General features: G+C 34.8%; 1 protein-coding gene across 1 annotated transcript; it reads right to left on the reverse strand.

Moving 5' to 3' along the window:
- Positions 1-3,016: 3,016 nt before the first annotated feature.
- LOC100369985 (RIIa domain-containing protein 1-like) lies at positions 3,017-15,604 on the reverse strand. The gene is made up of 3 exons (XM_002739742.3): positions 15,491-15,604; positions 9,915-9,991; positions 3,017-3,787 (listed from the first exon to the last, which is right to left on the reverse strand). The coding sequence occupies exons 1-3, from the start codon at positions 15,602-15,604 to the stop codon at positions 3,643-3,645; spliced, it is 336 nt and encodes a 111-aa protein (XP_002739788.2). The 3' UTR covers positions 3,017-3,642.
- Positions 15,605-17,567: the final 1,963 nt, after the last annotated feature.

The following is a 17,567-nucleotide window of genomic DNA, read 5'->3' on the forward strand; positions in this document are numbered from 1 at the left end:
GACACATATCATGGAACATATAATGAACATGACACGTAGTATGGGACATGTATTGAACATGCCACGTAGCATGGGCCCCATATTGAACATGATACGTAAGCATGGGATCCATATTGAACATGACACAACACATCGGACCAATATTGAACATTATACATAGCATGGATCACACACTGAACACGATACGTAGCATGGAACATATATTGAACATGACACGCAGCATGGGGCCCAAATTGAACATGACACATAACATGGGACACATATTGAACATTATACATAACATAGAACAGATACTGAACCTGTCACATAGCATGGAACATATAATGAACATGACACGTAGCATGGGACCCATATTGAACATGATACGTAAGCATGGGATCCATATTGAACATGACACAACACATCGGACCAATATTGAACATTATACATAGCATGGATCACACACTGAACACGATACGTAGCATGGAACATATATTGAACATGACACGCAGCATGGGGCCCAAATTGAACATGACACATAATATGGGACACATATTGAACATTATACATAGCATAGAACACATACTGAACCTGTCACATAGCATGGAACATATAATGAACATGACACGTAGCATAGGACCCATATTGAACATGACACTTAGCATGGAACACATATTGAACATGACACGTAGTATGGAACACATACAGAACATGACATGTAGCATGCGAAACATGTTGAACATGATGCATTGCATGGGACCCATATAGAACATGACACATGCACGTAGCATACACCACATATTGGACACGACACATAGCATGGACCACATAGTGTACATGACACATAATATGGACCACATATTGAACATGACATGTAGCATGGGACCAATATTGAACATGACACGTAGCATGGACCACATATTGAACATGACACGTATGTTAAGCCACTATGGAACATATATTGAACGTGACACATGTCATGGAACACATATTGAACATGACACATATTATGGAACATATATTGAACATGACACGTAGCATAGGACCCATATTGAACATAGCACGGAACACATATTGAACATGACACATAGTATGGAACACATATTGAACATGACACGTAGCACGGGACCCATATTGAACATGACACTTAGCATGGAACACATACTGAACACGACTTGTAGCATCAGACACACAATGAGCATGACACGTAGAACGGGACCCATATTGAACATGACACATAACATGTGACACATATTGAACATTACACATAGCACGGAACACATACGGAACATGAAACATAGCATGGAACACATAGTGAACATGATACGCAGCATGAAACACATACTGAACATGACACATAACATGGGACCCATATTGAACATGACACATAACATGGGACACATATTGAACATTATACATAGCACGGAACACATACAGAACACGATACATAGCATGGAACACATAATGAACATGATACGTAGCATGAAACACATACTGAACATGACACATAACATGGGACACATATTGAACACGACACTTAGCATGGAGTACATATTGCACACGACATGTAGCATCCGACACATAATGAACATGACCCACAGTATGGGACACGTGTTGAACATGCCATGTAGCATAGGACCAATATTGAACATTATACATAGCATGGAACACATACTGAACTTGACACATAGCATGAGACCCATATAGAACATGACACATAGCATGGGACCCATATAGATCATGTTGCATTACATGGGACACTTTACTTTAAGCCACATCTGTATTAGCTATCTGATGGGAGTTTTGACCTCAAAAGATCATAAACTGACTGCAATTAATACGATGGGAAATATAATATCAATAATGCAACGACAACAATTAAACAGCCTGTCAGCTGTGATAGCTTCGTTGTTAGCAATGCACATTTCAATTAAAGAACAGAAGATATCATTAGAAAATGAACAATATGTATAGTATCAATACAATGGAACTTGCTGTTTTCAACAAGAATTGAAAAATATCACTTTTCACCAAAAATTACAAAAATATTCATCAAAATTAGAGAATTGAAAATATCATCACAAAATGAACAAATCTGAGAGAGCTCTGCCTGTAGTACCTATATGTATAATATCAAAGCAATCAGACTTGCAGTTTTTAACAAAAAGTCGAAAATATCACTTTTACCAAAAATTACAAAAATATTCATCATGAAATGAACAAATCTAAGAGAGGCCTACCCAAGGTACATATCCACCAAATATCAAAGCATTCAGGCTTGTAGTTTTCAAGAAGAAGTCAAAAAAGTAAAACATTGACACAGACAACGAACCAGACAGATAATTACCGTACTTATATGATAAGCTCCGCTCGACAAAGTCGACAGCGGAGCTAAAAAATACATGAATAAAAATAACCCTGAGAAAGGGTTCAAAATGACAACTTACTATTTAGTTTAAAGAATTTTCAAGTGTATTTTTCTGTTTTTCACATTTTTTTGGAATATTCAATGTGACAAGAAAAGTCATATGTATTTATTCTTAAAATAGGTAGTCCATGTACCAGTAATGTTACAACCGAAAAAATCAGAATGCCTAGCCTGCCCAAAAAACGAGTTCAAAATGGCCATTTCCAGTTTAAGTTAATTTCAAGAAAGCTGAAAGTACCGGTATTGTCCTAAGACGCTTCACATCTCTGACAATACCTTCACTGTACGATGTACTCAGACAGAAATCATGGTAACACCCTCACAGTATGAGGTGTGATTTCAGCAGCTCATCTGACCATTGTCTTTCTATACAAGGAGTTGCATAATTAAAGTATGTTGCAACAACACAGTCTGCAATGGGGCTGCAGAAAAATAAAATTTGACAACTTTGAGGTATAATGTTTTTTCAGTACTCGGCTGCTATTATTTAAGTGACTGTTTTTGGGCTTACCATAATACCTCAACCTCAGAACCGCCCTTTATATGTAATTAATGATAGCAACCTTGCAGTTGTACTCTAACTATCAGTAATGATATACAATGCTGCCCTCAATGGTACAACGATTAGTATTTCTCTTTATTTAATTTCTTCACAAGTGGTAGTTAGATACAAAATTATCTTAATACAAAAAAAGTATTATTTCTAACATTGATGGATATTTGAAGGTGAACATTTCAAGTTAACAAAACTCTTTGCTTTTCTATTATACAGTATCATACTTTGCTGCAATTCAAGAAAAAGAAAACTACAAAGAACACAAAAACAGATTTCAGCATGAGAAAAATGTGTTAAATGGCGATAAAGTTAAAAAATATACATTAAAGCTGAAAACAATGAGTTTACATAGTTTAATACTTCAAAGCGAAATATTGAATTTAATGACCATTTCAAATAATTAACGATACCCTGGCGATTGAAGCAGTGTTTATACATATACATGTATATACTGTAATTTTACATTAAGTAATAACAGATGAGTAATAAATTAAGCCTGTTTGCATTATTTATAGCTACAGCTGAACATTTCTAGGAAATCGAATTGAAAGACATTTATCACAATATTCCATACCAATTATACAAAATACTGCCAATAATAATTTATACTAAGGAATGATGGAGTAAGTAAAGAAAATAGATCTCTATTTCCGATAGAAAGTGAGACACCCAATGGATGCTAGATTTTCCGATTTATTCTGGCATTTCGGAGTTGGGTTTCTCTGTTTTGGACTTGGTTCTGTACTTTATCTGGCAGGTCTGGATTGGTGAAATAGAAAGCAGCAAACTCTCGAACATTCTCTGGTCTTTTCATTAAAATGTCACTTGAAATGAAAAAAAAAAATCAGTATGATCCAGATAAACAAAACTAGCATTTTCAGTAGTTGAGCTAAATTGAACAATTTCAACCCAAATATAGACCATATATATATAATACTGCTGATAACACCCCCTCCAAAAAAAACATATACAATGTACATGTATGTGTATGGTGGAATGTGAAGTTTTAATGTGATTGATTAATTTCATTACATAGCTCTCAGGAGTATATATATTATATGAAATAGCATAGATATCGACTGCCATGAATATTTTGTGAATGTGTAAATCGTATGTAAACTACGCTTCAAAATGACCTGTTAATGAAAATGAAATGTGGTAAATACTTCATGCCATATTCAGTTTACCTATAATTGCTAGTTACCAGTATTTGAAAAAAAAATCATGTTGTTTATTCACCGAAATCAATTCCAATAGACATCGATAATTCACTTCCACATTGCATTACCAGAATAGTTTCTGAAATTTCCAAAGAATTGCGTCGGTACAATACAGCATTGTGATTAGATAATAAAAGACTAGACCCATTAGTCTAAGCACTAAGTGTCCAGTGTTGAGGACACTGGGTGCTAACATGGTCAAGTATGGTATACCGGTATGCTTCTTTTTGATCTAATGACTTGGACTGTGAGACATCACATCAAGCGTTTACATGTGACCGAAATCATTCCCTTACAATGAAAATAAGTTGAGTTTTACTAGCATTTCATAACAATTCAACAAATTTATTTTTTGTACATTATTATAATCACTACTGGGTACTAATCAACAATTGCAACGATTCGAAAACAAGAGTTGGCAGAGCCATCTCGATGCTGGGAAAATAAGAGTTTAAAGGTGTGTATTTGGAGCAATGGATTGGTGAAAGGCAGAAAAGCAATTTTAACAAGTCATTGTCAATGACACGTCCCCGTTCCGTTCATATTTGAGTGACATATACATTCAAAGCAGATCATGACCGAAATGCACCTGCATATGTACAACACATTGTACTAAATCTGAACAAAATCCATCCATGCATGACTGAGATCTGGTTCCGGAATTGTGAAAATACGTGATTTTAATGCATTTTCGGTCTTAAAATGGCCATCATTCAGCTATTGTTAAGCGGATCATGAAACAAATGCACATATCTATTTGTGACATGATGTACATGTACCATGTGTGTGTGAAGTTTGAACTTGATCAATCCAGACATGTCTCGGATACGGATCCAGAACTGAATTCTTTAAAACAAAATGGCCGCCAGTCGGCCATTTCGAACTTGATCCAAAAAAAAAATGACATGCATTAAGGTCCTATTATGTTTAATGTATGTACCAAATTTGAATGAAATCCGTCCATGCATAACCGAGATCTGGGTCCGGAATGGTGAAAATGTGCGATTACAATGCATTTTCAGCCTTAAAGCGGCCGCCATTTGGCTATCGTTAATGGGATCATGAAACAAATGCACATACATATTTGTGACATGATGTACCTTGTGTGTGTGAAGTTTGAACTTGATCAATCCAGACATGTCTCGGATACGGATCCAGAACTGAATTTTTTAAAACAAAATGGCCGCCAGTCGGCCATTTCGAACTTGATCCGAAATAAAAAATGATGTGCATCTAGGTCCTATTATGTTTAATGTATGTACCAAATTTGAATGAAATCCGTCCATGCATAACTGAGATCTGGGTCCGGAATGGTGAAAATGTGCGATTTCAATGCATTTTCGCATTTTCGGCCTTAAAGCGGCCGACATTTTGCTATCATTAATGGGATCATGAAACAAATGCACATACATATTTGTGACATGATGTACCTTGTGTGTGTGAAGTTTGAACTTGATCAATCCAGACATGTCTCGGATACGGATCCAGAACTGAATTCTTTAAAACAAAATGGCCGCCAGTCGGCCATTTCGAACTTGATCCGGAAAAAAAAATGACGTGCATCAAGGTCCTATTATGTTTAATGTATGTACCACATTTGAACGAAATCCGTCCACGCATAACTGAGATCCGGGTCCGGAATGGTGAAAATGTGCGATTTTGATGCATTTTCGGCCTTAAAATGGCCGCTATTCGGCTATCGTTAATCGGATCATGAAAAAAATGCATGTGCATATGTCCCATATGATGTGTGATGTATGAGTGAAGTTTGAACTTAATCGGTCCATGCATGTTCAAGATACAGGTGATCACGGACGCACGCACGGACGCACACAGGGCAAAACATAAGTCCCCGTTTTCGGACTACGTCCGAACGGGGACTAAAAACTTTGAATTTGTTTCAATGAAAACTTGAAGTATACATAAGGGTACGACGTACATGTTATTATTTATTTATTTTGGAAACTCAATTTTTAACTGAAGGAATTAAACTAAATTAAATAATCATGTTTGTTTATTTTGAACCTTAGAAATGACCACTGTTCAACTTGGGACGTTTAAATGTACTTAGCGTATGTTACTATGAGAATCAACCAATTAAAAAAAAAAAACAGTCGACAATGACTATATTGCATGGCCATAGCCAAATCGCTGTTTAATTGAAATAAAAAAAATCAAAGAAAACAAAGAAGGAAGAGAAACACGAGCAATGTAGTCGAACGACAGGCGTTACGGCAGCCATATTTGTTTCACCCCGATCAATACAGTATTACCCACTATGCACTATTCCCATTAGCGTGGGTACATGTATATGGAAGTTCATAGCCAAGTGTACTGCGGTCAATAACAAGGTAAGAAATTACGTGACAGGACCATCCCGATTTGCTGTCGATTTCCGGGTTCGGGTGCGTTTCATACAAGAAGATCGATACGCACTACACCGCCGAGTGTAGTAGACATAATCCCGATGCAATAGGACGTTCGAAGGAAGCTAATATAACAGACGAAGTAAATTGAAATCACTTCAGTCGAGAACACAAACATATTTAAATGAGTTGGTGAACAAGAGACGATGGCAACCCCATGTTGTGGTAGATTTACACACTACTACAGTTCGACTAATGTTTACAAACACCACGGTCAGTCACACAAAGTCCCCTAAATCCAAAAGGATTTTTAAATGCATGGGGGAACACAAGACGAACAATTGTGCATACTCCACGTTATGACGCAGCGTGAAAATGGCAATTTAAACTTTACTTGCAGATTTTCCCGGGGCAGATTTACATAATACTAACAGTTCGATAACACGGCCAGTCACACAAACTACATCAAAAGGGAACTGCAAGTCGTATAATGCTAAAACAGTACTATGATTTCACAACTTTCGAAATACGTTCGCTTTTTTCGATGTTCACTGTATACCAGTAAATGTCTTCCTGTTCGCAAGAACACAAAGCCTAAACTATCAGAAATTCGTAACACATAATTCGAGTGATGGTACTACAAAATAACTCATCATTTGTAAATTCTATCCATTGAAAAAATATAAAAAACATTTTCATAAACAATTTTTATTATATAAATACACTTTGAAAAGAAACAAGATTCATAAACATAAATCTATTTGAATACCGGTACATTCTCACTACAAATTACACAATACTTATTTTCTAATGGCGTTTCTTCACACCACAAACTATTGGAATCATGCACACGTGTGAGTACTTCGGTGACACATTTTATAGCTACACCCAAAATAGTCCATTTATTGCACAACTGTGACCAAACGACATCATTCTGTTAACATCCACATATTTTCATAAAATTTCCATGGACTTTTTAATCTTTCATAAGTAAAATACACTACAATTTACTCCAGAAAAACAATTTTCCTGGTACATGTATATTCCTACATTCTTGCATACTAATATTACTAATGAGGGGTTCAGACACATTCCAAGCTGAACAATTTTCTTGGACTAATAACAAAGCTGGTCAATAGTTTCCAAGCAACAAGTAAGTTAATCACTTGTGAAATGCAATGCTACCATACCGTGATCTTTTGCTACTAAGCTGCAAGCAATGTGTTTGTTTTTATTCGAAACTTCTTTTAGAATATACTTTTCATTACAAAATTAAATCAAAGAAAGCTTAGAAAGAACTCCCGTGTGCTGAGAGTATTGAAGACACATTAAAAATAAATTAAAAATTACTTGTATTTGAAATATTGATGGAATAGCTGAAAACTAATTATGTAAATCAGGTAACTGATATGAACAGATTTGAGTGTAAAACTAATAAGGCCAAAATCCAATTAGTGTTTTTTTTATATATCAGTGGAACATTCATGGAAAAAATTTACTAATTATGCAAATTAGGTAATTAATATCCTCAATTATTTACCCTAAAACTAATCAGGTCTCTGCATAGTCCTAGAGGATCTATGTAGCAAGTCCCATTGAAATATGATGATCAGTACTCAGATGATCAGTTATCAGGTGAAAAGCTAAAAATTAACTAATTATGCTAATAAAGTGATTAATATGCACAAATATTTACCCCAAAACTAATCAGATCTCTGCACATTTCTTAAGTAACTATGTACCAAGTTTCATTGAAATGTGATGATTACTACTTGTAATATCAAAAGCTGAAAATTAATTAATTATGCAAATTAGGTAATTAATATGTACTGATATTACCCTAAAAAATATCAGGTCTGTGAAGTGTCATATGATATTTATGTACCAAGTTTCATTGAAATGTGATGATTACTACTTGAAATATCAAAAGCTGAAAATTAATTTATTATGCAAATTAGGTTATTAATATGTACTGATATTACCCTAAAAACTATCAGGTCTATGCAGTGTCCTAGGATATCTATGTACAAGTTTTATTGAAATGTGATGATTAGTACTTGAGATATCAGGGGAAAAGCCAAAAATTGATTAATCATTATGCAAATTAGGTAATTAATATTGCACAGATTTTCACCCAAAACTAATCAAATCTGCGCATTAGTTCAGAGCATCTATGTGCCAAGTTTCATCAAAATCCAATGAGTGGTTCTTTAGATATCAGTGGAACAATCATGGAACAGCTAAAAACCAGCTAATTATCATGCAAATTAGGTAATTAATATGCAGTGGAACAGACACACACACACACACAGACAGACAGACACACTAACTGCAAAGACTCCCTTTTTGTGCTACGCACACAGGAGTAAAAAAATAATGATATTAAATATACTGAGTATTTTTTGTTGTCATGCGAACAATTTTTTTGACTGTAATTTTCCAACATTTCGTGACGCCCTTTGTAGAATCAAATTAAGGCCTTTCACTCCTCCTTGACGCCTATATAAAAGATTATAAGGTATTTCGCTTTTCGCCAGCCATGAAGGTCACACCAAACGAACTTGATCAATACTACCGACCATTTCGTGCATTTTTTATCGACGCATGGCGGCATGCAAATCGAGAAAAGTATTGTTCTTGCAACAATTTTGCGCAATACGTCACCATTGTACCGTGACTGATTTCATTATAATTATAATATTTATTCAACACTAAAACAAACTACAGTGAGTTGTTCCATAGACGTATAAAAATAAAAAAAATAAACTACATTGAAATACATTAAGGTTAACCAACTAAACAGAATGCTAAATAAAACTAAATAATATTACAAACACATAAAGAATCACAATAAACTTGTACGATACGGTACAGTTCAATACAATATACTAACTACTATTGCTAAAGAGTGGAAAATCACATCAAAATCACATTGGAGTCATGGTGGAAAGAATATTTTTTAATTTGGTGGAGCAGTTTCCCAGCCGACTTGGGTAGTGATTGGTTTACTATTTCATTACATCTTATGGCCTTTCAAACAGAGATTTGAAGTATATTGCTAGAAATTCATCAAATTGTTGTCTATTTATGTTCCTAATTACAAGGGACAGTGAAAAATTTGCTTATACACCAGTAAGAGCACATTTCAGAAGCAAGGAAACAATTAACCAGTAGTTCCGGAAATTTTCCGAGGGGTACACTGTATGTTTATTCCGGGGGGTATGTTTATTTGAGACATGAGAGTATGATTTATGCATTTCACTCAAAATTATATTTATACATATTAATGAACTCACATGACCCAATTTAAGAGTACTACTTGATAAAGACCATCCTGTAAAGTAAATAGAATTTAAAATGCTTACCCAAGGAATCCAGCAAGTAAAAGATCCACTTCAGGATGCTGTCTTAGATATCTCTCATTTGCCATTCTAGTTTGAATCTACAATTTAAATTAATACAAGACTTATAAATATATATTGTTGAAATCAGCACGATAAATTACTAATAATTCACTGATTTGTGTTAGATTTTGCTAAAACTTTTTAACATCCTATATTTGACCAAATTAAAAAAAGGTGTCTGAAATTACAAGTACCGGGAGTATACAGGTATTGTTTGAATTGTAGCAATAGTCTTATTGTGTATAAAAAGTACATGTCCACGATTTGTAGCAATAGTCTTATTGATTAGCGTATATATGTACTGGTATGTACCATATTTCTGCTGGTCATAAGCCCAGGCATCTCAACAATCAAATCAGGGTAAGTAAGAAGTGGACCTCCTCAGAAAAGTAGAAGATTTTTTTGTTTACTATTGTAACCATGTTATCCTTTGAACAATTATCCAAAAGACAATTTTCGTTTACCACGTAAGGAGTAATATTACATCTTTTTTGCGTCACTGAGTATTTGGAAAAGTAAAAAGATGTCAAATGACCAGGTTTCATGAATCAACGGTCACATTTGTTGGAATTTAGAAAGCTACAATTGTACCTGCATCTAATCGGTCAAAGAGATATGTTTTACCTGAATACTGTAAAATGACTAATTTTCACTGGGTTTAAATTTCACTGATTTACCATTTCAGGCATATTCAGTGGGTTTTAAATTCACGGTTTCGTCATTTAGACAATGTGTTCTATGCTAAATTTTACATATTCACTGGGTTTTAATTTAGCGCATTTTCCAGTCAGCGAAATAAGCTAAATTAAAACCCAGTGAATAATTACCCCCTTTACAGTATTGCAGCATTGGGTTCATCATGAGCGATAACAGAAGAGAAAGAATATGTTGCATTGTTGGCTATGTATTGTGAAATTTACATGAGTTTTTCTCATAAAAGCGTAAACCAACCGACCCTTTTCAGGGCCACCAAACAATCTTAAACAAGAACTACTGTACCAATAACAATTTTTATGCACTAAAACTGTTTACACATATTTTAATAAGCATCTTTATTTTTTTAGTTTATTCGACACCGATGAAAAACACCCTAGTATATAACCAAGGAAGCCCTCAACTCATTAATTAAATGTCTAAAAATAAAGGGTCAGCTTATGCCCAGTTAGAGACGATATATACATTTTGTACAGGTGAATTGTAGTAACAGTCACATTGAATATAAAAATGACCAAGTACATGTTTTCTGCATAGGGGCCATGTCATCCGTTACATATACAAATGTAGACGCATCGGTAATACTCTTAGTAATGTGTACATGTATGTATGAATGTAAATTCATTTATATACAATTGTAATTTTGTGAAAACGTTTTTTCATCTCTGGTATATCACATGTAAATATTTATACTATTTGTACTGTATACTGTATACAGTACAATGGTGTAAGTCAGGTAGACTCTTTTATTGTTCAAAAGATCTTCTTATCACAGATTAGATATTTTAGAGTTAACCAGTTAAACCACCTATCAGATCATTGCTCAATAACAGTTTCAATTAATGCCAATTATGTTACTAACAAGGACATTGACATCTCATTGTTTCCTTACAAAAAATATATCTGGAACAATTCTTCAAAATCAAGCTTCATTTCGCAACTAAATTCTCAAGAAACTACTAGTAAAATTAAACATTTTCTGGAAACTAACTTTGAACACAAAGACAGTGATAGCTTGGTATTAGAGTTCAATGACATAATTCATTCTGCTGCAGACAAATCTATGAAATTTGTCAAAATTAAGAATTCTAATAAAAATACAAAAAGAAATACTAAGCATAAATGGTTTGACAGTGATTTGGAAACTATCCGAAAGAACTTGAAAAACATTTCAAAGAAAGTTGACAAATTTCCAATTGATGTAACACTGAGAATGGAAAGACAAAAACTGAACAAGCTTTATAGAAAGCAAATCAAATTAAAAAAATGTAAATTCAAACAAAAACTGTTGAACAAATTATTAAGTATGGAGAAATATAATCCGGCACATTTTTGGCAAACCATTAAACAAGTTAAAGAATTTAACAACTATGATGGTAAACAAAGTTCACCTTCAGTTTCTGCAGCAGAATGGATTAATCATTTCTCTTCCCTCTATAACGTAAAGTCTGGAACTTCTGACAAAGCTACTGAGTTAGAAGTACAGACAGCACTAGAGGAGAGCATCACTAAACTAAGTGGTAACCCTGATCTTGATAAAAAAATTACCATTAAAAAAATTAATGGTGCTATTCACAAACTAAAAACTGGAAAATCATCTGGTCCTGATGCTATAACCAACGAGATGTTCAAATACTCCACGCCATCACTTCTACTTTGTTGACCTGAGCACCGCAACGGTGCCGAAAAAGTTCGCTATTTAAAATGTAGACATCGATCAGTCTCAGCGATCCATCTGCGTCAGCCACCCCATCATCGTCACCATGTGATGATAATTTCCTTTCTTATGCACTTCTTGACACTTTTTCTAGTTCTTCAATTCTGAGCTACATGTAGATAAATGTTGCACCGTCGTTGGAGTCCGAACTTTCCGAACCGCGATCGATGTTATTTTTTCTGAGACGAAGTTTTGCTTCTTCAGACATTGGCGTCATATTCTTCCTTTTTTGTCCCTTCCTTCTCTAATAATATTTCTGATAACAATTTTAAGGAGCGCTAATTTTTTGATGTGTCACACACGGTGGACTAATATAGAACGATCACAGGGCGTGCGTGCGTTGTTTCCGTTGCTAAGTAGGCCAACTTATGCAAATTAGGTCAACATTTATTGTTTACGCTCAAAGCCGATAATCCTGAAATCAAAGTGAGCGGTCTGCTGTTATAAACACATATCCTAACTTTTTTGTTAAAAATGCTTTTTTTGGGTGTACTGGTTACTATTTTGAGTGGAAAACACATCCATTGCATGCAGATAGACAAATGCCACCAAAATAGACAATAAACAAAAAATGTATAAAATAGTGACTGTTATGTCTACTACATCCTTAACAAACTTTTCAATCAAATCTTATCAAGTGGAAGATTTCCAACTGAGTGGAACACTAGTTATCTAGTACCACTGCATAAAGCTGGGGATATTACAGATGTTAACAACTATAGAGGAATTGCCTTATCAAATTCTATTTCAAAACTTTTTAATATTATTCTTAACAATAGGCTACAATTATATTTAGACAACCAAAACGGTTTTCGAAAGAACCACCGTACAACTGACAGTATTTTCATATTAAAATCACTCATTAATAAATATACCAATAAGGGGAATAAAGCATATCTATATGCTTGTTTTGTCGACCTGCGAAAGGCTTTTGACAGTGTTTGGCGGGAAGGCATGTTGTTTAAATTACTGAAAGCAGGAGTCGGGGGTAAATTTTTCCACTTGATAAGATCAATGTACTGTACCACAAAATATGCAATCAAAACAACACATGGTTGCACTGATAGATTTTTGTCATCAACTGGTGTAAAAAACAGGGGTGCAATCTTAGCCCACTTCCTGTTTAACATTTTTATTAATGATCTTTCTAAAAATATTTATTCAAATCCTGTGAATCTGAAAGGTGTATCAATCAATTCATTACTCTTTGCTGATGATGTTGTGATACTCTCAGATACAAGCGCAGGAATGCAAAATAGTCTTGATGAACTTGAACAGTACTGCGAAAAGTGGAAACTTCAAGTCAATATCAATAAGACAAAAATTATTGTATTTAATAAATTAGGTAGGCTAATTGAAATGGATTTCTACCTAAATGATAACAAAATCCAAGTAGTTACATCATATGTATAACTATCTTGGTATCATTTTTCAAAGTAATGGTAATTTTAAACTTGCCATTGAAAATCTGGTGATGAAAGCACAACATGCATTAGATATTCTTAGGCAAACTATCACTTTACATAACCAAACTCTTTCTATTAGTAATGCTTTACAGCTTTTTAAAAGTAGTCTTACCGATCTTAATGTATGGCTCAGAAATTTGGGGGGTTTTACCTTCAAGATTTACAAATCTAAACAGGATGATCAAATTGATACAAAAAGATTTGTTAATAATCTCTTTAATGACAGATCACAATTTGAGCAACTTCACATTAAGTTCTGTAAGAGTGTATTAGGAGTGCACAGGCGTTCAAGTAATATTGCTTCTAGAGCTGAACTTGGAAGTTATCCTGTTATTACTGAAATATGTGCACAATTATTTAAATACAAGAAAAGAATTGAAAACAACACCGGCAATTGCAGTCACTTAGTACATTGTGCTTATATCTCAGAAACCAAAATCAAAGGTAATACATGGGCAACATTTGTAAATAAATTACAGGAGATAACTAAAACTGGTGATGCTGATGACAATACTCTGCTTAAGTCAAAATTAAAAGAAATCTATGTTGAAAAAGTTTGGCTACCAACAGTCCAGACAACCCAAAACAATAAATTACGTACATACACTCAGTTCAGTATTTGAATCAAGTAAAAAATGCACAACATAGAACCAGCTTCATCAAATCTAGGATATCTGCACATACCCTACCAATTGAAAAACTTAGATATCAAGGGATACCTCCAGAGGAAAGAAAGTGCCAACTTTGTAATAATGGGGCTATTGGCAATGAAATCCATGCACTTTTAGACTGTAACCATACTGGAATAACAAATGCTCGTACTGAATTTCTGAATGTAGTTAGCATTTATAATGAAAGTATCCTTAAACTATCAAAACAACAAATGTTTACAGAAATGTTAAGTTCGAGAGATGGGTTCATTGCTAATAGTGCTAGCAAATTTATTGACAGCATACTAATTTACTATAAGTAATTTTACTTAGACTTTAGTTATTTATGTATTTTCTTTTGTCTCGTGTGTGTACTTGTGTTTTATTATATTTAATGTCTTTTGACCACAGATAATGTAACAAAATATATTATTTAGTGTCAAATAAAATATACTTTAATATACTATACTACTAAGGTACTACATCTCCAAAAATATAATATAAAAGGGAAAATATTATTTGGACATTGTTCATAACTATTCGGTGCAGAATTCGACAAAATTTAAAAAATCCCCCTGTTCGACCCTCACTCCTCAACTTCACTAAGTATATATTTGTTTTACAATGTAAATCTACCACCGCAACACCTAGTACATAGTCAACCCCTGACTGTTGAACATCAGTGTCACAGTAACCTTCAGTCTAGTGTTAGTAACAGAAACGGCATTGTATTACACTCGCTAAGCTGTCAGGGCTGTTAATTTAGACTTCCAAATCTGGATACCTTCAAAGGTTACCATGCCGGCTCACCAGGCAGTTACTCAGTATTCAAAACGGTTGCAGAATAAGAGGATCAAAAGAGAGCCATTCAATGAACATTTTGTTTACGCGCGAGCTGCATTGACGGGTATGCAAAACTGGTGCGTATGCGCTAGCAACTGACCACAAGACACTAATATATTTACTGGCCATTTTAAATCAAATACTCACTTTAAATTGGTTAAGTTTTTCCTGCTGTTCTTGGCTAAGAGCGCCAATATCGTAGGCTTCCATACCGTGGGGAGGGTTGTGATTCGGCATCGCCATATTGCTTCTTGTTGACATGACGACCGGAAGTGCCCGAACGTTTCCGAAATAATTCGATCATTGTCGAAGTTGTTTGAAACTATATATGTAGGTCTCATGCCACTAAGGCCAGACTTTTTTTATTCATTGTTTCTCGAGGTTTTATACGGCAATTTTTTTGAGGAGGGCGGAAAAAAAAAAAATTAATTCTTTTTTTCCATTAGATTTGTGTGATTCTCAAAGAATTGCAAGTGAGATCATTGATCGAAGAGAAGAAATGAAATAACATTTTATTCCATGTATAACCTTGTTTCTCATCTGCGCGAGACTTCGGTACTTTGATCAAGATACTCACACGAAAATGCGACTTGGGTTTGTTATGTGGTGGACGAAAAAAAATGAAGATAAAAATATTTTATTTTTAGCAATTTTTTGCACTAATAAGTCGGCGGGCGTGAGAAATTACGCTGAAATAAAATTTTATTTGGCCTATCTGGCCTAATCAACCAATGGCTGCTCGTAGCCTTGCAAGAACCAATGAATTTTTTTAATATTTTTTTCTCAGGTGCTCCCTGTTTGAGGGCGTGATTTCCTGGGTCAAAGGTGAGACCAGCTTGTGATCTTTTGTTTACTACTTAGCGGCTGTGTACCTGTGGGTTTATTCTGTGTGTACTAGTATTTGGATGTTCTAATCTTGCTGTTTTTCCAGTGATTTCTCTAGGTGCAATCCAAATACAGTAGGTGTGTCTTGTTTACCTGACATTTGTAAGAGTTTGAGCTGGCCAACATGTTAGTTTTTTCATGTGGTTGATTATTTGGCATGTTGATTTCCCATTTTTGAACCATGTTTTCAACTTTGTTCGTCATTTTCATATAGCAATCTCGTCATATGTTAACATTGTCGTCTATGGAAGTTCAATTAGTGGTATGAGCCCTGAACGGGGTCCGTGTCTAATAACGGCTAAGTGAATTGACATGGTCGTCATTAGCCTCGGACCTTTCGGCGGAGGATTTAATTTCAACCAAACAAGTAACGGTTAAATAATATATAACAACGACGTATCTGTATTTTGCTTGTACTATTACTGAATACAGACCTTATATTACTTAATCACTAAGCTCCAAGGGTTCGTGGCTAATGACGGTAAAGTGAAACATCTACATACCGTCTTTCATTTTTGACCACGCAAATAAATATCAAAATTAAAAATAGGTTCAATAAATTCAAGGAAGCACTTAAAAAATGGCAATGTTAAAGTGCGGCTCCGCAATCCCAGGGATTGCATCAGTGCGTCATGGGAAATGTAATTTGCATGGTTTGCCCAGTTGTTTACTTGGTACACTTGGTACTTGGTTCAAAGTAACTTGCATTTGAATAGAACAATTTACAGCGGTGATATAAATCAGAACGGCCACTTTGACACACGGACATGCTAACTTTGGTTCAATCTTACAATTCATAGCAATATAACAATTATAAATCAATCGTTAGAGCGCCCTCATATACCGCATTTCCTCGGATATAGATATAATAACCGGTGCAACTTCATATTTTTTAGGCAGTCTCCGTGCACCCGTACGCGCTCCCCGACTGTATCTTGGACATGCCTGGGCCAGCAGGCAATGACAATGCACGCTTTCTATACTAATTCCACAGCTGGGCAAGGCTGGCTAGCTAACTGGGCGTAAGCACAATACATTACTATTACAGCAATAAATATCACAACACAAATCAAGATGTCATTTTAGCGGCCAATTTTATACTTAATATTCCACAAAATTAAGATTTTCTGCCATTCCGAAAAACACATAGAACATAATGGGACCTTGATGCATGTGTATGCGCCGCTGTTTGAACCACATTTTCACGTTCGAATAGATTATTTTTACTCCCAATTTTAAGACTTCCAGTCATTTCGGGCATTTTTGAGCCTAATAGCGCGAGCAATGACGATCTCTTTGGGTTAATTTTTAATTGGCCGTGGGGCATTCCATGTCGCAT

Source organism: Saccoglossus kowalevskii, chromosome 13, assembly GCF_978046115.1.
Source record: "Saccoglossus kowalevskii chromosome 13, keSacKowa6.1, whole genome shotgun sequence".
In the NCBI taxonomy this organism is placed as follows: domain Eukaryota; kingdom Metazoa; phylum Hemichordata; class Enteropneusta; family Harrimaniidae; genus Saccoglossus; species Saccoglossus kowalevskii.

Excerpts from the sequence above, each read along its gene's own strand:
- LOC100369985 (XM_002739742.3), bottom strand. The coding sequence starts at position 15,604 with ATGTCAACAAGAAGCAATATGGCGATGCCGAATCACAACCCTCCCCAC. Across the intron at positions 9,992-15,490 it reads AAAAACTTAACCAATTTAAA|ATTCAAACTAGAATGGCAAA; the intron begins GTGAGTATTTGA and ends TTTAAATTGTAG. Across the intron at positions 3,788-9,914 it reads TTACTTGCTGGATTCCTTGG|TGACATTTTAATGAAAAGAC; the intron begins GTAAGCATTTTA and ends TTTCATTTCAAG.